General features: G+C 36.7%; 1 protein-coding gene and 1 non-coding gene across 4 annotated transcripts in view; one reads left to right on the top strand and one right to left on the bottom strand.

Moving 5' to 3' along the window:
* ERC2 (ELKS/RAB6-interacting/CAST family member 2) overlaps positions 1-24,268 on the top strand; it is a 1,176,444-nt gene that overhangs the window by 358,157 nt on the left and 794,019 nt on the right. For all 3 annotated transcript variants that reach the window (XR_007497514.1, XR_007497513.1, XM_049776157.1), the window contains exon 4: positions 16,463-16,537. Coding sequence is in view for 1 of the 3 variants with exons in the window: in XM_049776157.1 (XP_049632114.1) it covers positions 16,463-16,537 (75 nt within the window). In the remaining 2 variants the exon portion in view is untranslated. The remainder of the gene's footprint in view (positions 1-16,462; positions 16,538-24,268) is intronic.
* On the bottom strand, positions 8,650-8,782 carry LOC126014767 (small nucleolar RNA SNORA51). The gene has a single exon (XR_007497764.1). It is a non-coding gene; the product is annotated as a small nucleolar RNA SNORA51 (small nucleolar RNA).

Below are 24,268 nucleotides of genomic sequence, written 5' to 3'. Positions count from 1 at the left end.
TATATCCACTAGGCCTCTTTCTTCCATTTCTCTCCTCAGGTCTAGTATATTCTTGTTGGGTTTCAGTCTGGTTGACCTATCCAGTGTTGACAAAGCTGTGTTAAGGTCCCCCACAATTATTGTGTTGTTATTGATATTATTTTTCAGATTTGTCAACAGTTGTATTAAATATTTTGCTGGCCCCTCATTTGGTGCGTATATGTTTAGGAGAGTGAATTCTTCCTGCTCTATATACCCCTTGATTAATATAAAATGTCCATCTTTGTCCCTTACAACCTTCCTGAGTATAAAGTTTGCATTATCTGATATTAGTATGGCCACTCCAGCTTTTTTATGGGTGTTGTTTGCTTGGATGATTTTTCTCCAGCCTTTTATTTTGAGTCTATGTTTGTTCTGACTATTCAGGTGTGTTTCTTGTAGGCAGCAGAAGGTTGGATTGAGTTTTTTGATCCATTTAGCCACTCTGTGTCTCTTGACTGGTGCATTTAGACCATTGACGTTGAGAGAAAGAATTGTCCTGGGATTTAATGCCATCTTTATATCAAAATTTGGTGTCTTTTGGTTAGTCTTGTCTTAAATTAGGTCTTTCAGTTTTTCTTTTAAGACTGGTTTTGTGTCTGTAAAGTTTCTGAGCTGCTTTTTGTCAGTGAAACCATGTATTCTTCCGTCAAACCGGAAAGTGAGTTTTGCTGGGTATAGTATTCTGGGTGAAGCATTCATTTCATTCAGTCTTGTCACAATATCCCACCACTGCTTTCTGGCATTGAGTGTTTCTGGTGACAGGTCTGCTGTAAATCTCAAGGATGCTTGCTTGAGTGTAATTTCCCCTTTTGATCTTGCTGTTTTCAGAATTCTGTCTCTATCTGTGGGATTTGTCATTGTGACTAGGATGTGTCTTGGGGTGGTTTTTCTGGGGTCTCTTTTGGTTGGTACTCTTCGAGCATGCAGGATTTGATCACCTATATTCTTTAGCTCTGGAAGTTTCTCTTTAATGATGTTCTTGACCATTGATTCTTCCTGGGAATTTTCTTCCTGGGTCTCTGGGACGCCAATGATTCTTAAGTTGTTTCTGGTGATCTTATCATAGACTTCTATTTTCATCTGTTCCCATTCTTTGACTAATTTTTCCGTTGTCTGCTCATTTGCTTTAAGTTTTTTGTCCAATCTCTCCTGCTGTATGGAATTGTTATGTATCTCATCTTCCACAGCACCAAGTCTATTCTCAGCTTCTGATACCCTGTCCCAGAGCTTATCCATTTTGTCATTCACTTCGTTTACTGACTTTTTCAGTCCTGTTAGTTGACATGTTATTTCAGTTTGGGGTTTTGTCATTTCTGCCTTCATATTTTCTTGGTTCTTATTAGTGTTCTGTTCAACTCGATCCATGGTTTCTTGGAGTCTGTTGAGCACCTTCCATATTGCTAGTCTAAAGTCCTTATCTGAGAGGTTGATTAGTTGTTCAGTCATTATCTGGTCCTCAGAATTGTCATCTTCATTCTCTATGTCTGATGCTGGCCTGCGTTGTTTCCCCATTGTCACACTTGTATTGTGGGTTTTTCTACGTGTTGTGGTGGTATTCATTGTCTATATGATGTAGGCAGCACACTCCTCTGGCTCCTCCCTTTCTGGATGGGCTGACTTGCCTCTAAGGGAGGGGAGTCCTCCGTGGATGAAGCCTCACACTGGGTCAAATCTTAGGCCCGAGCATGCAACAGAGAAGACAGTCCAGAGAGAAATGCTTGCTTCTCTGATATAGCACAGTTCTTATTGTGATTTTTTCTTATTGTTGCAATGGTGTTCTTTTCTTAGAAGGAGCGCACGGCCGCGTAGCGAAGCGGAGCGGCCGTGCTCTGATGGAGCCTCTTTTGCCCCACTCCCAAGAGTTTCACACAAGAGGACAGTAGACAGATATTTACAGTTCACACTCACAGTTGGGCCCCTCTGCGCAGGCTTAGATTCGTGTCTTTTCCCCGCCTGATGTCCCAAGCAGGGAATCCAGCTTCTGCAGCAGTCTGCTGGCAGGTTTTTATGTTCTGAATCCCGCCCTGGAAATGGCCTCCCGGTCTAGAACTTTTTCATCTTGTTAAATCAAAATTTTGCGCCCATTAAACACAACCCAACTTTTTTTTCTGTTTTTTGTATGTGGTGTTCATTATGCTCCTTTGTGTGTATATGAATTTAACTCTTCAAACTACCTAAGGTGAGATCATATAAAGTATTTGTCTTTTGATCACTGTTTCATTTTATTAAGATAATATTTCAAAGTTCAGTCACAGTGTAATAAGTTGTAAAAGTTTCTTGCACTATATACATAGATCACTTTTATATGTTCATCTGTGAAGCTGCAAATCAAATTTCTAAACAGTTGAGTGGAATAATTACTAATTCCAAAGAAATCACTCTGAGAACCAGTGATTAGTTATGTGGATAAAATGTTTAAACCTAAGGAAGCGAGTAAGAAGACTAGCCAAGCAAGGAGGAACTAGTAGGGCAAGCTGAGTGACGTACCATATTTTTCGCTCTATAAGACGCACCTAGTTTTTAGATGAGGAAAAAAGATGTCAGGAGATGGCGGCTGAGAACAACCAAAATATATTTACTATATGCCTTTCCACAGCTGGTAAAACACATTCACCTAATTCTTTTGTTTTTAACATCAGAAAATTAAAAAGAAAGCTGTTGTAAATACTTTTTTTGTTAATGTAAGATAAAAAGACATAGCAGTGATCAAATAGTCTTAAACGAAATTCTATACATGATGGTCAAAGTGCCTGTGACCTGATTGCTGGTCCTATGTGGTACATCTGCATAATAAAAGGTGCCTCCCATTATAGATGTCCAGTAGTTAGTAGATGCTCTCCTTTCCTGTACTCAGGCATCAGCTCCAGGCAGCATTGGCTCCATCAGACACACAGACATTTGCCCCCATCTTTTGGGGTGGGGAAAGTGCATCATATGGTATGAAAAAACATGGTAATTACAGGAGAGTTTTTTTCAGAAGGAATTTTTACTGTACAGACCAAAACAGAACAATAATGACCTAAGTATAACCATAGGGAATATCAGGACAAATGAAGGTTCTGTATTGGGCATAAAAGACAGTGATGACCACTCCAAGTTTGTTCCCATTCTTTCCCAATGAACTGACAAATTTGTTTTCTGATAATTGTTTGGCTGGGCAAGATCAAATCTAGTTTCTCATCCAGAAGCTGACAGAAAGACCATTGTCATTTACTTTGCATTTCTTCCCCACACCATTGAAATGTTGAACATTTTAGCTTCTTCCACAGCTTGACCATTGAGATATTTCGCTATGAAGATGGGTGTACTAATTGAGATTAGTTTTAATAAATGAAATTTCATAGTATTTTGTGCAAATTCAATAGGCCAAGTCACTTTACTCTTTTAACACACCCTTCCACTAATATGATCCACTAGTGTTATTTTACACACTGCTTTTGCTCAGCGCAATGGCATTCCCCAACTTCCTCTTTCTTTTCATCAGACCCTTTGACTTGTTAAAGTCCAATACCTGGAGAGGTATTTTTTTTTATCTTTCACTTGATCCTCCTTCTCCCAGTTGAAATTGAATGATTAAATAAAGGAAGGTTGATTTGGTGGGCCCAGAGAGACTATGAGGTGAGTTGAGAAGCCACCTGACTCCATAATGTTCTCTTGACTGGCTTGGTTTATTAATTTACTTGGAACCCTGCTTTAGACCAGCTCACCCAAGGCTGGAAATATGGTGAGTAAATTTATTTTACATACCAGCACAACACTAGGTAATCTACGATTACTTGAGTTGTATGTTGTGAAGTCTGTTGATCAAGTCTCTGGATCTCTTCTAAGCTTCTTAGCATCATTGGCAAGATGGCTGGTTCCTGACTCAGAACTCACATCTTTTACTTGATTTCCAAGAAGTCACCCTCCTGGTGCTCTCTCTCCTTCATTAACTATTTAGTCACCTTTGCCGATTTCTCCACACTTCTCTTGTCTTTAAATGTTCAGCCTCCACTAAGCTCTGCACTTGATTTCATCTTTCTATGTTCAATTCATACTTAAAATGTTGGGCTGGAGAGATAGCATGGAAGTAGGGCATTTGCCTTGCATGCAGAAGGACAATGGTTTGAATCTTGGCATCCCATATGGTCCCCCGAGCCTGCCAGGAGCGATTTCTGAGCATAGAGCCAGGAGGAACCCTGAGCGATGCCGGGTGTGACACCCCCCCCCCAAAAAAAAAGCTGTAGATTTATCTTTTTTTTTTTTTGTACTTTTGTTTTTTTTTTGAGTCATATCCAGGGATGCTCAGGAGTTACTCCTGGCTCTGTGCTCAAGGGTCACTCCTGGGGACCATATGGGATGTGAGGGATCAGACCTAGTTTGGCCATATGCACTGCAAATGCCTTGTCCACTTTGCTATTGCTCCATACCCCCATTTTTGTTCATTAGTTTGTTTGTTTGTTTGGGCATCACATCCAGCAGTGCTTAGAGGATAGTCCTGGCTCTGTGCTTAGGAATCATTCCTGGTGGGCTTGGGGGACCATATAGGATGCCAGAAATTAAACCTAGGTTGGCTCAATGCAAGGCAAGCACTCTATCTGTTGTACTATATCTCTGGCCACTCTAGACTTCTTTTTACCATGATGGTGAACTAGTTAAACTCCTCCCTTCCTTTTTTTTTAATTATATGCTGAAAAAAATACCTAGAAGGCTAAATATTTTGGTCAGTTTAATTATTTTTCTATTTTTATTCACTGCTGAAAATATTCCATAATATTATTTCAATTATTTGAATCTGCCATATTTTAAGATTGGGGTGAGTTGGTGTTTGAGCCTTTGTTGTTATTTACTGTTATTTTAATGCTACTTTCTCTATTTGCTCTGGAAGAATGGCTGTTTGAAAATAAGGCTACAAATACTTTGGCACCCTTCCCTGGAATTTGAACAGGCTTGAAATGGCTTCACCCCATAAAACATGACAAGTCTGTGAGATTTTGGGGTTATGTAATAAAGGGCTATGCTGTCTCTGGCTGATTTTCTGGAACATCAACTCTAACTATTTACATCTAAAGATATTGGATTATTCTGATATTGCCATGCTGTGAAGAAGCCTGAACCACATGGAGAACACACACACACACACACACACACACACACACACTCAAGTTTATGAGCAAACCAAGTCTTTTGATCATATTTTCAGACAAGACACGAGACAAAGAATGAAAAAGCTACCCTCAAAGGGATTAGGATGGTCAGGTCCACCAACTCGAGATATGATAGCAGTCTTTATGCATTATGATAGCAGTCTTTAGAAATAAACTTATCTCACTCTATCATCCTATATGAATTATCATGCATAATAAATGAGTGGTGTTTTGACACTTCTAATTTTGGAGTGATTGAACATAGCAATATATGTTATTATCAGAAAAGAAAAGGAGAAAGACGAATAAAAGTTGTAATTCGCTTGTGGATAGAAGTTTGTCGTGGTTATTTTTTCCTTTCACTGACTATCCCTGACAGTATTCACGGCTTACTTCTAGCTCTGTGGGAACTTCTGGTGGAACTTAGGATACTATATGGGGTGCCAACAGGTCAACTGTGTGCTAGCAAGTGCCTTATTTACTATACTACCCTGTAGTATCTGTGACCCCAGGAAGTTTAGAGTTTTACACTATTATTTTAATCTACTGAAGGAAGTATGTATGAACATTATTCTTCCTAATATTTAATAATAATATAAATATGCTATATATAACATAACAATAGTATATATATAACATATGATATAATCAATGGCTATATAACAATATACAATATATACTATATAAGTATATATGAATAATAAATATAATTATTATTGAAGACTAGTATCCATCCAGATGAACTCATTAGATTCTAGAATTTATGTAGCAGCCAAGAAAGGTAATTCAAGAAACTACCTGAGATTTTATGCATGAAATGCTGTATTCTTGGTATAGTGTGTTCTGATCACTTGGAGAAAATAGTTTAAGGATAGCGAAGGCCAACCTACTCATAAATTGAGAACAAAAGACATAACTTTGGTGACAAGTTGTCACAATGAGCTATTAAGTTTTATAATGCTGCTCATTTTCTTCTTTTATTTTTACTCAGCTTTGAAGACTGAGAATGCTTGTCATTAAAAAAATGCCAACCAAAAAAATGCCAACCAAAGATAGCATTTCACTCAGGTAGGTGACAAGTATGCTGACCCCATGGACAATCTGAAAGCCTCAGTGAGACACAATTTATCTAAAAAAAAATCACAATCCTTAAAATGCTAATTTTGACTGTGGCAGAGAATGAGTGACTGAACAAATGCAATCCTATTCGTAAGTGTAGACTTCTTGTTTAGAAGCACCACCACCACCACTTGTGTCCCAACATGGGAGCCACAAGACTTTAGAATTAGTCAGTCTAATATGGTAGAAATTCAAAACTGTTAGCAACCTCCTACCCAGTCAATTCGACTTATTTAGAAACTGGAAATAAATAATGAACTCTAATAGTCTAGAAGATGGGAGAACCCTAAGATAGAGGGGACCTGGGTTCCAGAAATATCATGTGAATAGGCTATAAAAACACCAGCCTCATTATTAGGTGTTGAATGTAAGATAAACACCTATTAAATTATTTGCTCTGGTCCTAGACATTACCTGTTTGCTATTTTTAATCATGCATGAGGACTTGATACATTTTTCTAAAAAGACAGTCATATGAACTTGTTTCTAGGTTTTTCAACTATTCATAGTCATCAGAAAGATAGGCTTATTATGTACTGATCTTGCACAACTTGATAGTTTTTCAGAGCTCCTGATGAAGACATGGAAAGTTTGAATTTTAACTTACTCTGACGGGTTCTAAGTAACAGCGTGAAACCGTCAAATGCTGTGGTACTTACACTTTTCTGAGTCATCAGCCCCAATTAGAATAGACAGAAGGTGTAGATGCCCTCCAAAAATGAGCCCCAAAATACACACAAACAATACAGTGTGTGTACTTTCAGTTGGCATATGGAGCTTGTTCTAGCATCCAGAACGTTGGGGATAGTGGGGAGACGGATGGAAGGCAGGGGTTGGGAAGCACACTCACTGGTGCTCAGGGATCATTCTTGTCTCTGTGATTATTCCTGATAGGATGGGGACAGGGTTATATGGGGTTCTAAGCACAGAATCCAGGTAGCTGCATTTAAAGTGCACTCTCTCTCTCCAGACCTGGGGAAGTTCATATTTGAGCCAGACAACAGGCTAAAACCACAAAGGAGAAAAAGCAGCATCGTGTAATTGAACCATAGAGGTATAATCCCAGCATAGAAACATTCCCCTCCTCTCATTTTTAGATTAAAACACTGTCTGAATGAGTTTTTTATTTTATATTATTATTATTATTATTATTATTATTATTATTATTATTTGGGGGGTCACACCGAATGCAGTCAGGGGTTACTCCTGGCTCTGGGCTCAGAAATCGTCCCTGGCAGGCACAGGGGGCCACATGGGATGCCAGGATTTGAACCACTGTCTGTCCTGGATTAGCTGTATGCAAGGCAAACGCCCTACCGCTGTACTATCTCTTTGGTCTCATGACTTTATTTTTTTTTTGTTTTTCTTTGGTTTAGTTTTGTGGGGCCATACTCGGCAGTATTTGGGCTCACTCTTTGCTCTGTACTCAGGGATAAATCCTTGCAGTGCTCAGGGGACAGTGTGGGATGCTGGGAATAAAACTCGTGTTGGCTGCATGCAAGGCAAATGCTCTACCAGCTATATACCATATTTTTTATACCTTAAGACTCAACACCCCCCCTCCAAAGTACATCTTATGGAGCGAATACCACCTGGAGCTGCAGTCTGAGTGCAGGGAAAAAGAGCATCTAAAATTTATGTTGTCTTATACAGTGAGAAATACGGTATTTTTACTCTGACCCTCTGAATGAGTTTCTAATGGGTCTTCCAGCTCTGAGAAATTTTGATTTTTAACAAACAGCTGACATTCCCATTCTACCATAATTGGACATTTTAGTTTTTTTTTATATAATTTTTATTTTGATCATAGTGGCTTACATATTGTTGACAATAATATTCTAGGTACATATTTACATAAAATCAGGGGGGATTCCCATCCCTAAATTGTCCTCCCTACACCTCCGTTTTTGTCCTACCTCCCATTTCCCCTTCCCAGGGTGGCTAGAATATGTGATCCCCTCTGTATTTGACCTACTACTTAGTAGTCTTGCATCAGTTTGGTCTTGGTGCCTCCCTTATTTCCCCCTCTAAGTGGGGGCAGGGCTAGCAGTTCAAGTTGGGTGGTTTTGCCTGAAAAAGGACATTTTAGTTTTTAAAGAAGTGACACAGGGCCAATCTAGCCTTTGAGCTAGTTTACATTATAATAGAAGAGTGGCCGTAACAAAAAAAAAATAAATAAATAAATAAAAAGGGATTGTTTCCATTTTGTAAAGTTATTACTATGAAGTTTAACTTTGTTATTGCTTGTTTGCTTTGAAAAACGTTTTTGTGTTTAGAAGAAATTATAAGAAAACATTTCTTTACCCTATGGTTTTTATTTTCATTCTATTAAGCTTAATTGCTTCTTGATTATTTTTATTTATCTTATAATAACAACATTTTTTTTTGTCCTCCAATTCACAATACATACCCGGCAAGGGGCCTGTGTTGAGGTGTATATGGGGTGCCTTTACTGTACCTCCTCTTTCTATACAGTCAGTGTAAAGAACACAGCCTGTGGTAAGATTTGGGAGGCCTTATCTTATCTTTTATTTATTTTATTTTTTTTTCTTCAGAGCAAACTAAAGTTGTTTTTTTTTTGTTTTTTTTTTTTAAAGTAAAAATTCATTTAAAGGACAAAATTGATTAACATAATGAGGTAAACTAATATAACATAATATAGTGACATAACATAACATATAATATAATTGATATAATAATAATACATGTAAGTCAAAGAAAATTTCTGATTAAAAACACAATTTTTTTTTTTCATAATGGCTTACATATCTTTCACTGTAGTATTTTGGATACATATTCACATTGAATCAGGGGAATACCCATCACCTAATATGTCCTCTTCTCAATCAAAAATCAAATATGCTGAAAATAGGCAGAGTCCTGTCTAGAGGCTTCCAACCTCAGTTTGAGAGAGGATGTGAAAAAAATAATTAAAATACCACAACAATACACACAAAAAAAATATCGAATTAAATAACCGATAAGCACCACAACAATAAAGACAGGCACCACACAATAATCTCGGTTCTGAAATCAAATCATACTCAAGTGCAAAAAAGAAAGAAAAAGACAAAACAAAATAAAATAAAATATTGGAGACATCAACCTTAATCTCCACACCAAAATAAAGACGTCAAAAAAATAGATCATTTATTCTCCTCTTGCTGCTTTCGTGGTATGTGGAAGACTTCTACTTTATCTTGGATGGTAAAATCAGTCCTGTTTCTAAAGATCTTGGTGGCTGTGCAGATCAGGGAATGGAGTTTATGAAGTCTTTCTTTGTGGTTCTAGCAGTTATGCTTCTTCAATGTCATTTTTTTTTGTTTTTTATGTGTTCTAGGTGTTTCAGAATAGTGCTACCATTCTGTGTTTTTCTTTTGTCTTCTGACTTACTTCGTTTAACATAACATGATCTAGGTCCATCCACGTTGCTGCAAAGTCTGTGATTGTATCATTTCTAACTGCCATGTAATATTCCATTGTATATATGTACCACATCTTAATGATCCATTCATCTGTTGTTGGACATCGAGGTTGGTTCCAAGATTTGGCTATTATACTGAGTGCTGCAATAAATAGTGGGGTACATATGTATTTTGGAATGAATGTCCTTCCATCTTGGGGATATATGCCTAGGAGAGCAATTGCTGGGTCAAATGGCAGCTTAATTCTAAGTTCTTTGAGCACTCTCCAGACTTTTCTCCATAGATGTTGGACCATGGGGCATTCCCACCAGCAATGAATGAGAGTTCCTTTCATACCACATCCTCTCCAACAAAGGTTGTTCCCATTATTTTTGATGTGAGCCAACCTCACTGGTGTGAGGTGGTATCTCATTGTTGTCTTGATTTGGATCTCCCTGATGATGAGCGAAGGTGAGCATGTTTTCATGTGTTTGTTGGCCATCCTTCTCTCTTCCTCAGAGAAATGTCTATTCATTTCGTCTCCCCATTTTTTTATGGCTTCGTTTGGTTTTGAAGGGCTCAGGTTTCTGAGCGCTTTGTATGTTCTAGATATCAGCCCTTTATCTGATATATCAAGTGAAAAGATTTTTTCCCATTCTGTTAGCTGTCTTCTTGCATTAAGTAGGGTTTCTTTTGCCATGCAGAAGCTTTTTAGTTTGATATAGTCCCATTTGTTTATAGTTGATGCTAACGTTTTTGCCATTGGTGCTCCGGTCTCAAAGACCCTTTTGATATAAAGGTCTTCGAGTGTTCTGCCTATTTTATTCTCGATAAACTTTATAGATTCAGGTCTGATTTCCAGATCTTTGATCCATTTTGAGTTGACTTTTGTATAAGGAGTGAGATATGGGTCGATTTTCACTTTCGTGCATATGAGTTTCCAGTTGTACCAACACCATTTGTTGAATAGGCTTTCTTTGTTCCATTTCATATTCTTGCCTCTTTTATCAAATTTAGTTGGCTATATATCTGGGGGTTTATGTCTGGGAATTCTGTTCTAATCCACTGGTCTGAGGTCCTGTCTCTGTTCCAGTACCATGCTGTTTTTATTACTATGGCTTTATAGTATAGTTTCAAGTTAGGTAAGGAGATACCTCCCAACTTCTCATTTTTCAGAATGTGTTTAGTTATCCTGGGTCTTTTATGGTTCCAAATGAATTTTATAATTGATTGTTCTATTTCTTTAAAGAATTGTGTCTGGATTTGGATAGGGATTGCATTAAATCTATATAGCAGTTTGGGTAAAATAGTCATTTTGACTATGTTAATTCTACCTATCCATGAGGATGGGATGTTCTTCCATTTCTTTAGATCGTCTTCAATTTCTTTCTGAAGTGTTTTGAAGTTTCCCTGGTATAGATCTTTCACTTCTCTTGTAAGGTTGATTCCTAGGTATTTGATATTTTTTGATACTATCTTAAATGGAATTGTATTTTTAATCTCTCTCTCCTCAACTTCATTGTTTGTATATAAAAACGCTACTGTCTTTTGTGTATTGACTTTGTATCCAGCCACTTTACTGTATTGGTTGATTGTTTCTAGGAGTTTTTCTGTGGATTCTTTAGGGTTTTTGATGTATATCATCATATCATCAGCAAATAGAGCTAGCTTGTGTTCCTCTTTCCCTACTTGAATTCCTTTGATTCCCTTCTCTTGTCGGATTGCTATTGCTAGGACTTCTAAGGTTATATTGAATAAGAGTGGAGAGAGTGGACAGCCTTGCCTAGTTCCTGACCTTAGTGGGAATGCTTCTAGCTTCTCGCCATTAAGTATAATGTTGGCTGTAGGCTTTTCATAAATAGCTGTAACTATCTTAAGGAAGGTGCCTTCTAACCCTATTTTGCTGAGTGTCTTTAACATGAACGGATGTTGGATTTTGTCAAACGCCTTCTCTGCATCGATTGATATGATCATGTGGTTTTTGTCCTTCATGTTGTTGATGTGGTGTATAATGTTTATTGATTTGCGTATGTTGAACCAACCTTGCATTCCTGGTATGAATCCCACTTGATCGTGATGTATGATCTTTTTGATGAGGTGTTGGATTCGGTTTGCTAAGATTTTGTTAAGTATCTTTGCATCAATGTTCATTAGTGAGATTGGTCTGTAATTTTCTTTTTTGGTGGTGTCTTTGCCTTCTTTAGGAATGAGTGTGATATTAGCCTCATAAAAGGAGTTGGGAAGGATTCCTGTTTTTTCTATGGTTTTGAAAAGCCTATGGAACAGTGGTAATAAGTCTTCTTGAAATGTTTGATAGAATTCACCTGTAAATCCATCTGGGCCTGGGCATTTGTTCTTAGGGAGTCTTTTAATTACGTCTTCAATTTCCTCTGAAGTGATTGGACTGTTTAGAGTTTCTAGGTCTTCCTTTTCCAGTCTTGGAAGAGGGTGTTTGTCCAAGAATCTGTCGATTTCTCGTAGGTTCTCTAGCCTAGTTGAATATAGTTGTTCATAATATGATCTCATGATATGTTGTATTTCTTGGGGTTCTGTTGTAATCTCTCCCCTTTCATTCGTGATCCTAGTGATTTGGGTGTTTCCCCTCTTTTTTTTTGGTAAGTTTTGCCAATGGTTTGTCTATCTTATTTATTTTTTCGAAAAACCAACTCCTGGTCTCATTGATTTTTTGTATTGTTTTCTTAGTCTCTATGTTGTTTATTTCTGCTCTGGTTTTTATGATTTCTTGCCTTCTGGTTGTGGTTGGATTTCTCTGTTGCTGTTGTTCCAATTCTTTGAGGTGATCTTTTAAACTGTTGGTTTTGTTATTTTCCTGTTTCTTAACATAGGCCTGTAATGCTATGAGTTTCCCCCTAAGTACTGCTTTTGCTGTATCCCATAAATTCTGACATGTTGTCTCTTCATTGTCATTCGTCTCAAGGAATCTTTTTATTTCCTCCTTGAGTTGTTCTTTGATCCAGCTGTTGTTAAGCAGTATGTTATTCAATCTCCAGGTATTAGTTTTCCTCCATTGCTTCTTCTTGACATCAACTATAAGCTCTGTTGCATAGTGATCTGAAAGGGTACTTCTAATGATCCTTACCTTTGTGGTCTTATATAGGTTGGCTTTGTATCCTAAGACATGATCTATTCTGGAGAAGGTTCCATGTGGGTTTGAGAAGAATGTGTATTCTGCTTTCTGGGGATGGAGGGCTCTATATAAGTCTATTAGCCCTAATTCTTCTAATTTTTCATTTAGAGCTCTTATTTCTTTACTATTTTTCTGTTTGGAGGATCTGTCCAGTGGTGATAGTGGAGTATTGAGGTCCCCTACTATTATCACAATTTCCTTCATGTGTTTTTCCAGGTTTGTCAGTAGTTGCCTCACATATTTTGGTGATTTTACATTAGGTGCATAGATATTGACCAGGGTTAGCACTTCTTGATCTAATGTTCCCCTGATCAGTAAGTAGTGCCCCTCTTTGTCTCTGATCACTTTCTTGAGGTTGAATACAATTTGGTCTGATATAAGAATGGCTGTCCCTGCTCTTTTTTGTTTTCCATTGGCCTGAATAATTACTTTCCATCCTTTAATTCTTAGCCTGTGCTTATCCTGTAACTGTAGGTGTGTTTCTTGCAGACAGCAGAAGTCCGGTTTATTTTTCCTAACCCAGTTCTCTACTATGTGTCTTTTAATTGGAGAGTTTAGTCCATTAACATTTAGGGAAATTATTGATAAAGAGGACTGTTGTGCAGTTGTATTGTGTGGCGTGGTTGTTGTTACAATCGGGGGTTTGGATTGTGTAATTCGTCTCTGAGTAAGTCGCTTAGGATCGGCTTAGTTTGCACAAATAGTTCAAGTTCGTTCATATAATAACAACATTTTTGTCAAATTGTCTTAGGACTTTTATTTGGCACAAGACTAGTTATGGTTTGAAACAGCCATTAATTTAATTCTTAGCTTTTTTTTTTTTTAAAAAAAAAAACCCTCTAATATCACAAGTCTCACAACTGGAGACCTACGCAGACTTTCTGTTTATTATGAAACAATTCTGACGTGTGACTTACTTTCCATTAGCTCATCTTGGACATTTTAAGTATTTTAGGTTGGAGGGTCATGTAGTTTTTTTCTTTTATTATTTGTTTTGTTTTCTTTGTGTTATATCCAGCATTGTACAGGACTTATTCCTGGTTGGTCAGGCATCACTTTGGCAGCCTTGGGGTAATTATTTGAGGTGCCTGGGATTGAACCCATGTCAGCTGGATGCAACTTAAGTGCGTTACTTGCTGTACTATCTTTTGGCCTCTGTTTTGATGCTTTATGTTTGCTTGTTTTTTGGTTTTATTTGGGGGCCACATTCAGGGGTTATTCTTGACTCTGTGCTCAGAAATTGCTCTCCTGGCAGGCTCAGGGGACCATATGGGGTGTCAGGGATCAAACCTGGGTTCATTCCAGGGTAGCTAAGTATGCAAGGCAAATGCCCTACTGCTATGCTATCCCCTGGCCCTGTTTGTTTGTTTTTGATATTAAATTCTTTGTGTGACTCACCTAAGATATGTTGAAATAAATAATCCTAATGTTAAGGATTGCATTGACTGAAGTTTATTGAAAACTTGTTCCAAACACTAATGTTGTGAAGTACATATTTAACTTGTATTGAAACTCCCAGTTTTCCTAACTGTAAAAACTTAAAAATATATTCTTAAGCCATTAACCTTGTTTCTAAGCAATTATTTATGCTCTTAAAGATATTGCACCAATTTTGTGTAGTGGAAATACTCTACATGCTGCATTGGTGTTTCTGTCTTCCCATTTGTGCACTTAAAGCCACCACTGGTGTCCGTGAAGGAAGCTGGTGCTTCATTGTCACCAGTATCCCACTCACTACACAGGCTCTATGATGGCTCGCAGGAGAAAAATAGTCCCACAGATATTGTTGAAGCTCTGTTCAAGACAGTTGCCTTGAAAGGTCATTACTTCAGAAAAATCTCTGCTATCCGCTGGACACTAAAATGATTAGTATGCCAGATAATTGCAGTTTGGAACCTGCTTTTTCTATTTTGAAGTGAGCTTTATAATGTTTAGTGCTGTTCTTTCTAGGGATGTGTGAGGAGAAAAATGCCCTAAATCATGAGAAGCCTTTTTAGTGGAGGTAGGAGTACTAATTTCTTCTACTTCTTCTCGACTTTCAAGTTGAAAAGCTTTTCGATAGAAGTTTGGATTTTGTCACACAGATTGTTTTGCTCTTTATTGCAGACCAGAGCTCTATGCTCTAGTCCTGGTCTCTGGGTATGGGATGCTGGATGTCCTTATCTTCTGTCAAAGGTGACAAACAGAAGTATGTGGGCACAAGAGGACTCGCTGTCTTTCTTGAGAAATTTTTAAAGTGGGATTATGCTTTTCTGACAATTTTCACATTATTCTGTTTTTCCGAAATGGTAATAGTAGATAGAAGCAGTAGATAGAGACAGGATTCATTTGTTTGTTTTTGAGCCACACCGGTGGCACTCAGGGGTTACTCGTGGCTCCGTGCTCAGAAATCGTTCCTAGCAGGCTCAGGGGACCATATGGGATGCCAGGATCCAACCTGGGTTCCTTCTGGGTTGGCCTTGTGCAAGACAAAAGTCCTACAAGGGTGCTATCACTCTGGTCAGAATTCATTTTTAAATGCCCTTATGAGAAACCCCACCCCGAAATGATATTGGTCTACTTTTCCAACATCCATTTTATTTGTTCTGTTTTTCAAATTAAACGTTTGTGGTTCAATGGATGGGGCAGAACTACCCCCATGTGACTTAGAATTATTTTTCCTGGAGGCAGAAATAAACTGGAGAATATCTCTATAGGTGCTTGTTTCAGGTGTGTAAATTAGGAGTTGACTCCTAACCCTGGTCAACATAGTCATAAAATCACTGAGAGTTACTAAGAACCAAAGCATCCACTTAGCAAAGTTCATCTCTTTCAGAGTGCCAGGAAAATTGTCAAAAGTCTTGACAAAACTGTTCTTTTGAATGGAGGCACGCAAAATGCTAATTTTTAAACTTAGAATGATAATATTTGTTTTTAATCTAAAGAAGTGAATGTTTATGGTATTCCAGAAGTATTGGGGGAGGGTCTACATTTGGCTTTCACTATCTTTGTTTTCCCTTCAATACTGAGGATATTAATGTCTATTTTAACTTCTTGATATCATTAGATCCTAAATATGTCACCCACAGTTAGGATTTAAAAAAAAATAACAAGGACTAAAATTGTAAATGAAAAAGCAACAGATTCACAGGGTTTCATCAGATCGGTTCGTTCCCAAAAGTGCGTTTCAGTTGCACTGAAAAGATCTTAAATTGCTCTTTTCAAACCTTCAGGAGCAAAATGCCATGCGTGCAGAGGATTTGCAGCCACGTTAGTCATTTTCTTCCCTCTGCTTCCTCACTGTGTTTGTGCTGGGAGTGCAGAGTAATGTAATTTAGTCAATGATGATTTGATGGCTGGGCAAACAGCCCCAGTGTGGAGCAGTATTTGGACTCCGATTCCTTGCTGGCTGTGTCACAGTTGACATTAATTATTGATGGAAGTTTCAGAAATAGCGCGTGTGCCAGGAGCTTTTCACCGGAACGCAGGCTCCAGGCCGGAGGGATGCTAAGGAGGGCGGGGGACAAGAAGGCACCTGTTGTGGCTTGTTTATGCCCTTGCCCAGCCAGGCTGGACCAGGAGGGGTCTGTGCTACCTGTGTCAAGGTCTCGTGGCATAAGGGAAGGATGAACCGTCAAGCTTATTTCTATCGTGTTCCTCCCCAGGAGTTGCACCGAAGGAGCCAACTTCAGCCTGAGCCAGCCAAGACCAAGGCTCTCCAGACTGTCATAGAGATGAAGGTAGGAGCCGTTCATGTTTGCCTGGAATGTTTAGCTGTGTCTCTGAACCTTGAACTTGATGGTGCTTCATATAAAATCCTGAAGGGAACCTTATTTTATTATTATTATTATTATTTTTCTCTGGATATTCTGCTGGGTGTTTTGATCCTTTGATTCTTGTTGCCTGCCTGGGTACATTTAATATATTGGCCCTTTAATTAGAATGTCTTTTCTGGGCAAAGGAATAAAGGGCTCAAGTATCCTTTGGTTGAAAGAAGCTGGGTCCATTTCCAGAACAGGGCCAATGCTTTCAATGATAAGAGATGCTTTGTGTCTGCTTTAGAAGCAGATTTCAAAAGCAAGGCCAATACTCCCTCCCCCCCACACTTTTAATTAGCAATACAATGAATAAACATCTTTGAGAAACTAGGATTTGGCTGAGAAGTTGTTTTCTATGCAATGGAATACTCATATTATTTAAATTGTGTTACCAACAAAATGTGCTATTCAACGAATGATTCTTTCTCATAACTTTCGTGTTTTCTCCTAACCAAGTCTAAATCTAATAGTAATTTGCTTATAATATTCTCAAGGCATCATATTTCATTATGGTGGTACAGAAATACAATTAAAAAAATCAAATCTACTCCTGACTGAATAGAAGATGATGAACAGGACATGTAGTAGGATTAAGAAAGATTTCCAAATGAAATTCAGTAGTTTTGTTGTTCAGAAAAAGTGAGTTGTTTTACTTCTAGTTTTTCCCAAAGGAAGCAAATAGTATCAACGTCAAAAATAAAAAGTTCTCTATTTAACTTAAGCCATGAAAAAATCATAATAACAATATCTTCTATCTGGCAATTTGCACTTGCATTTAACACACAAAGAATTTGCTGGCTTCCTTTAGCTTACAAGAGAATCCTGAAGTTTGCTGATAAGATGATTTTTATTTTTTTTAGATGTGATTTTTAAATTGCCTGTATAAAAAACCCAAAGTTCTGGGGGAAAAAAAGGAAACCAACTAATCCAAACTATTGAATTATTGCCATGTACAATTCTGATTTGAGATTTTGTTTCTAGTCGATGATAATAATTTTAACCTAATAGTCAGTAATGTCTTAAGCTAACTGAACTTTTGTGTAAATACCCTGTCTGTAGAACGCTCTTTCTTTCTCTGTGGTTGCATTACATAAATCAAGCCATATCATGTGATTGCAACAAATTAGTATGAAAAAAATTAGTATGTGATTTAAGGGAACAGATGCCAATAGATATAAAACTTAATTGTTAATCCTATCAAATAGTTTTACATTTCTGAATTTCTGTAGTTTAACTTATTTATAAAATATTCTGGACATGGTGGAGACAGGTTTATGACTGAGATTTAGTTCACATTGGAACCAAACTTCGAAGTTGTTTAAGAATTTAAAGTCAAAAAGGAAAAGACAGAAGATCTTTAGCTTTTACCCCCAGATTAATCATTCAGTCCCCCCTTCATTGCCCTAATGCACTTCTCTCTCTCCATTCTCTAATTTAATCAGTAGTAGAAATAAGATATTCAAAATCTATTTTCTACTGACATTCATTATAAGTCATTGGAGAAACCAGCAATGGTATCTCTGCCATTACAATGGATATTATTTGGGTAAGGGCTCTATATAAAACAATTAGTAATTCCATGAGATTCATTAGGAGAAAACCTAATTGATTCTAGCCCTAACATTATATTTCATTAGAAAAAATTGCATAGTAAATAAAAATTCTTTACATTCTTTATATAGGGATTCATAAAACCACTATTTTTTATTTTTAAAAAATTACTTTAAACACGGTGGTTTACAAGGTTATTCATAATACAGGGTTTTCCCCCAACAGTTACAAAGTTGTTCATGATTGAATTTCAGTCATACAAGGTACAACACCCTTCACTAGTGCACATTTCCACCACCAAATCCCATATCCCTCTACCTCCCCTCTGCCCTCTCCCGTGCCTGTAGACATTTCTCTTTTTCTTACTCTTTCTTCTCTCTCTCTCTCTCTCTCTCTCTCTCTCTCTCTCTCTCTCTCTCTCTCTCTCTCTCTCTCCTTTTCTTTTAGGAATAAAACCACAATTTTGAGTGTAAATTCACACTCATATGTGATTAGTAAATTGAATGAGATTTTTCTTGAATGGTGAATAATTGTACTGAATTCTGAAAGAATATATCTTTAGGACAAATAACGATCAATATTTTTGTCAGGAAAGTGAGCCTGGCGTTTGTCTTTTATCTTTTGTAAATTTGTAAAGCACTGCCTTCTGTTTGTCAGTGGAAAAGTCCGGGTCCCATTAGCATCTATACTTAACATGTATAAATTCAATTATGGTATCATCAGCTGATAAAGGGTCATCTCAGCCATGTCTGTAGCTGTAACAGAAACTAAGATTTCATATTTTTTGGTTTGCCATGCCCTTGAAATAGAAGGGAATATTGAAAATCTTTGTTTATAAATCATTGATGGTAAAAATTTAGTTAAATACCAAGTCCATTTCCTGATGAGCAGACATATTTTAACTTAAATATTATTATGCTTTGACTTAAACCCTTTTGGGAAAACATCTAGTGCTTTAGTAAAATATGAAGTTAAAATAACTTTCTGGTGTTTTATTTGAAAAATTTATTCATTTATTTATTTGTTTTTTTAATGTCTTTATTTAAGTACCATGTTACAAACATGTTTGTAGTTGGCTTTCAGTTATAAAAAAAGAACACCCTCTTCATCAGTGCAACCTTCTTACCATCAATGCCCCCATTTCCCTTCTCCTCCTCCCACCACCTGTATTTGAGACAGGCATTCTATTTCTCTTGCTCGCTACCGTTGTCATGATAGTTGTCAGTGTAGTTATTTCTCTAACTGAACTCACTAATCTTTGTGGCAAGCTTCATATCCTGGGCCGGTTCTTCTAGTCCTCATCTCTATTGTTTCCGGGTGTTATTACAATAGTGTCTTTTATTTTTCTTAAATCCCACAGATGAATGAGACTATTCTGTGTCTGTCTTTTTTCCTCTGACTTATGTCACTCAGCATAATAGTTTCCATGTCCATCCATGTAGAGGAAAATTTTATGACTTCATTTTTCCTGACGGTTGCATAGTATTTCATTGTGTACATGTACCACAATTTTGGTGGCTAAATAACTTTCTTGAACTAAATTGGATCTGTAGTTTTAGGGACATAAAATAAATTAAAGTCTTTTATATCATCTGTATATATCCCAGATTCTATTTACTAAGGCTCAATCTCAAAAGGTAGAGGTTATGAGGTGAATGGAACCAAGGTTTTCTCTGAAAAAAACAAATTGAGCCTCTTGATTCACATCCCTGGCTCCTATTTGTTCCTGCTTTTTAAGAAACAGGGTGAACTCTGATTCCATCTTTTTCATATTTATACATAAATATGATTTATAAGAAAATAAAACACAACTTTGTATCAACTTGAGTAGTGTTTTGTTTTGTTTATAAAAATTTTCTAACACTGTTTTTGCTATACTTCTTTAACTCTTATCCTTAAAAAAAAGAAAAGTTTATTAAACCTTCTGCTAGGCCTTTAATGAGTTATTTGGTGATTCAATGATCTTCAGAAATATGCTTGCTACTGAACCTTTTTTTTTCTTTTCTATCTCGTTAGTTTTTTTTTTTAAATAACTTTGCCTTTGTTCTTCCTGAAACAAATGTATTATGATCAATTGTGTCAACTATATGATATATTTCCTTTAAATAAATTTAAAAAAGTTCTGTGAAATCTCGCCCAGTTCAGGTAATTGTAGAACATAGTATGGAAGTTCCATTATATATCTCTGCATCCCTCTAGTATTTTGGGGTGGTGAAAATAGGTCTTGGTGGGCTTAGTGTTGGGGAGGGTAGTCTGACCATATAAAAGGGAGTGGGCAATTTTTTTTTCATCAAATCTTTTGTATGCCTGTTGAGCTGGCAGGTTCAGGTGACTTGGATGAAACAGAAAAGAATGAATTGAGTTATTTGTCATTTATCTTCTTACAGGATGCTCCATGTTATAAATTTGGTCCTGATTTGGTCTGGCAGGTATGTTACTGATTTGTGCTTAACATACTCTGTGTGCTTCTCAGAAATTTAGTTACTGAGTAGTTGTACTGCTCCTCCTTTTCTTAAATTTTTTTTGATCTAAAATTTTTTTACTAGACTCCTTTTCTTGTTCTTCAAAGAATTGTCAATAAAATGTCAATTAAAAAGGCTTTCTCCCTTCTCTGTATTTTTTTTTATCTTTAGTTACTTTGGAATGACACATTTTTAACTTATTTTTTTCTATAAATTTGACATGACATCAACATATTCAAAAAGTTGTATTCCCCGAAGTTCACTCATAAAGATAAATTATTTAAATAAATAACAGCAATGACAATTCTTGTCGTATAATTTCAAACCTTTTACTATATCAGTTTTAAACAAGTGAACATTTAGTTCAAAATTGTCAAAGCCAAAAGTAAATTATTGGCTAACTTAACATATTGCTTCGAGTGATATGATGGAAGGTCCCACAAAACATTTGTCAGAAAAGCTCTTTAAATCTAAGTGATGATTAGCTGACTAGAATATTTTTGGCTGGAGATATTTTCTATTCAGAATTTTGAATATATTATCCATCTTCCTTCTGGCCTTTAGAGTTTCTGTGGCAAAGCATATTCATAAATGTATGGGGTTTCCTTTTATACTGAGCATTTCTTTTTCATCTTTTAGGATTCTCTTTTTACCCTTGATTTTTCAATTGTCATTTCAATTATCAAGTGACTTTGTGTACATCTCTGACCTTTTATCTCCATTTCTGTTTTCTTGCCCAATTTCAGGAAGCTTGCAGCTATTATTTATCAAAATAAAATTTCTGCTTCTTTCTCTTTCTATTCTTCTGCAACTCCTACAGTGCAAATGTTCTCCCTCTTGATGCTGTCATCTAAATCTCATATTTCTTTCTTAACTTTTTTTTTATTTAAGTCTTTTTTGATGGGTTCTTCTACTTTGAGCTCTGCTTTAATCTTTGTTTTCTTCCATTCTTTTATAGAGTATCTCTTTTATATTTTTTATGATCAGTTACTTAGTCTCTATTTCCTTGATTTTTGAAGGAGGGGCTTGTGGGGATGCCAAGGTCATGTGATATTTCTTGGTGACATGTTTGTTCTAATTAATATACTTATTATTGAAAGTATATTAAGAATTTAGGGGTATAATGTCACTATGTCTTTCTATGGTTTCTCAAGTGAGTTTCGTAAATGTTAAGTCACATGATAATTCATTGAGTGTTTCTTGAATAAAATTTGTCTTCATTGGTCTCTTGTATTGGTCTCTTGTATGAATTAGTAATCAATTCAACACAAAGCATGGCTAAATTGCTATTTGTAATTGTCCTATTGATGAAAGATTATGTTTTTGTATTCAAGTGCTAAACTCAAGTGCTGAGATTGATGATTTTGTTTTTAAAATTAAAAACAAAGCAAAACAAAACACCAAAAAACAAATCATGTCTTTGACAGACAATTGCTGTTTTACATAGGTTGAACTGACGACCTACAGCTGGATATTATGTTTTTTTTTAAATACATTGGTGTTCATATGAATTTAGACAATTTATTGTCACCAGGCATGTAAAAGAGGCACTAGAACATTGAGAAGACAAGAACTACTTTTGGGCAACTCTCCTATGGTAAACTTTTATTATTTTTTCTTTTTTAATTTTATATTTTAATAATATATTTAAGCACCATGATTACAAACATGTTTGTAGTTGGGTTTCAGTCATAAAAAAACTATTATGCTGAGTGAATTAAGTCAGAGGGAGAGATAAAGACACAGGATAGTCTCACTGAATTTCACTAAATCTGTGGGATTTAGAACAAAAATAGACAGTATGCTAATAACACCCAGAAACAATAGAGATGAGGGCTAGAAGGATGAACCATGAGACCTCACAAAGGGTGGTGAGTGCAGTTAGAGAAATAACTACACTGACAACTATCATGATAATGAGTGAGAGAAGTAGAATGTCTATCTGGAAGACAGGCAGAGGGTGGATAAGGAAGTAGATGGCGGGCACTGGTCGTGGGAAGGTTTCACTGGTGAAGATTTCTACTCTTTCAAACTTGAGCACCTTCATTCCCAGTGTGAACTTAATTGAAGTTCTGGGATCTAGTTAGGAACAGCAATAAGTAGTGTAATGATATCTTTGGATCTAGGATCTATTCAGATTAATGCTATCATTTTTTACTATATATTTTTTGCATGTGTCTTAATACTATGCCATTCTACTTTGAATTACTTCCTCTCTGAGAATGATGTGTTCAAGGAAAAGTAATATCAAGCCTCATTTTACATTTTAGCCAAGGCATTAGGCCTTAAAAGTATGACCCTACTCCCTTTGTGACTATGAAATAGAACAGAGATAACAAAAATATATCACCTACCTCAGTAGCAACACGCAGCCTATACACCACTACTATATATGGATGATAGGCATAGAGTACTGAACATTTGAGGAGGACTAATTATTCACATTCATAGATTAGAAAGTTCTGGTTTAGAGAGAATTAGAAATCTTATCCATGGTTCTAAAGCTATTAGATTATTGAGATTTGAACACATTTCACCTTCAAAATTATGCTCTTTAATCTTTTACTGAAGAGACTGATGTACATTTTACTAATTTTTCTTTTGGTATTTATTTTAGTAACTGCACTGAGGTCTGCGTCAGAGTATGAATGGAGGTAATTTATGAGTGTTGAAGGGATTCTATTTGATAGTTTCAAAAAGACACAGGTCTACATTACTGTTAATATTTTTAGTTTCATGTACATAATATTATAGTGTCACATCCTTTGCATCTAGTGCCACATTTAATATCACATTTTCTCTTATGTCCCTTCTCTTAGGTAAATACTTTTAGATGTTAATTTTCAGATTACATTACCTTTGGCTACTTGTTCCCTCACTAAGTTTCTTATACCCCACACATGAGAAAAGCCATCCTGTATTAGGTTCTCAATTTTGATGGACTTTATTCAGCATAATATCACCACCCAGTCCTAGTTACCTTCATGTGGTGGCAAACTACATAATATAATCTCTCAAAGTGGAGTACGAGACAGAAAGTTGGTGGTACTCCACCGACAGTAGACAAAATTTTCTTTCTCTGCATTAATTATTTTTGGGGGGGTTTTTTGGGTCACACCCGGCAGTGCTCAGGGGTTACTCCTGGCTGTCTGCTCAGAAATAGCTCCTGGCAGGCACGGGGGACCATATGGGACACCGGGATTCGAACCAACCACCTTTGGTCCTGGATTGGCTGCTTGCAAGGCAAACGCTGCAATGCTATCTCTCCGGGCCCTGCATTAGTTATTTTTATTCGTTTTTATTCCTGCTAGTTTCATTGGTGTAAGATATTAGCTCATTATTTTAATGTGTTTACCTAATAAATGACGAGGAACAATTTTTTAGATACTTATTTTTCATTTGTATGTCTTCTTTGAGAAAGTGTTCAGTTCTTCTCTCCATTTTTAAATGGGATTGTGTATGTTTTTCCCCATCTGAGGGAAAACATATTTGGCAGTTCTCAGGGCTTGCTCCTGGTTCTGAACTCAGGGATCACTCCTGGCTGGGCTTGTGGGACCAAATGAAGTTCTGGGGATTCATACATCAGCATCCTACTTGCTAAACTATCTCTCCAGACCATGCTTAATTTCACGTTTTGTTT

The sequence above is a fragment of the Suncus etruscus genome, chromosome 7 (assembly GCF_024139225.1).
Source record: "Suncus etruscus isolate mSunEtr1 chromosome 7, mSunEtr1.pri.cur, whole genome shotgun sequence".
NCBI classification, from domain to species: Eukaryota; Metazoa; Chordata; class Mammalia; order Eulipotyphla; family Soricidae; genus Suncus; species Suncus etruscus.
This window is presented reverse-complemented; position numbering and strand designations above follow the sequence as displayed.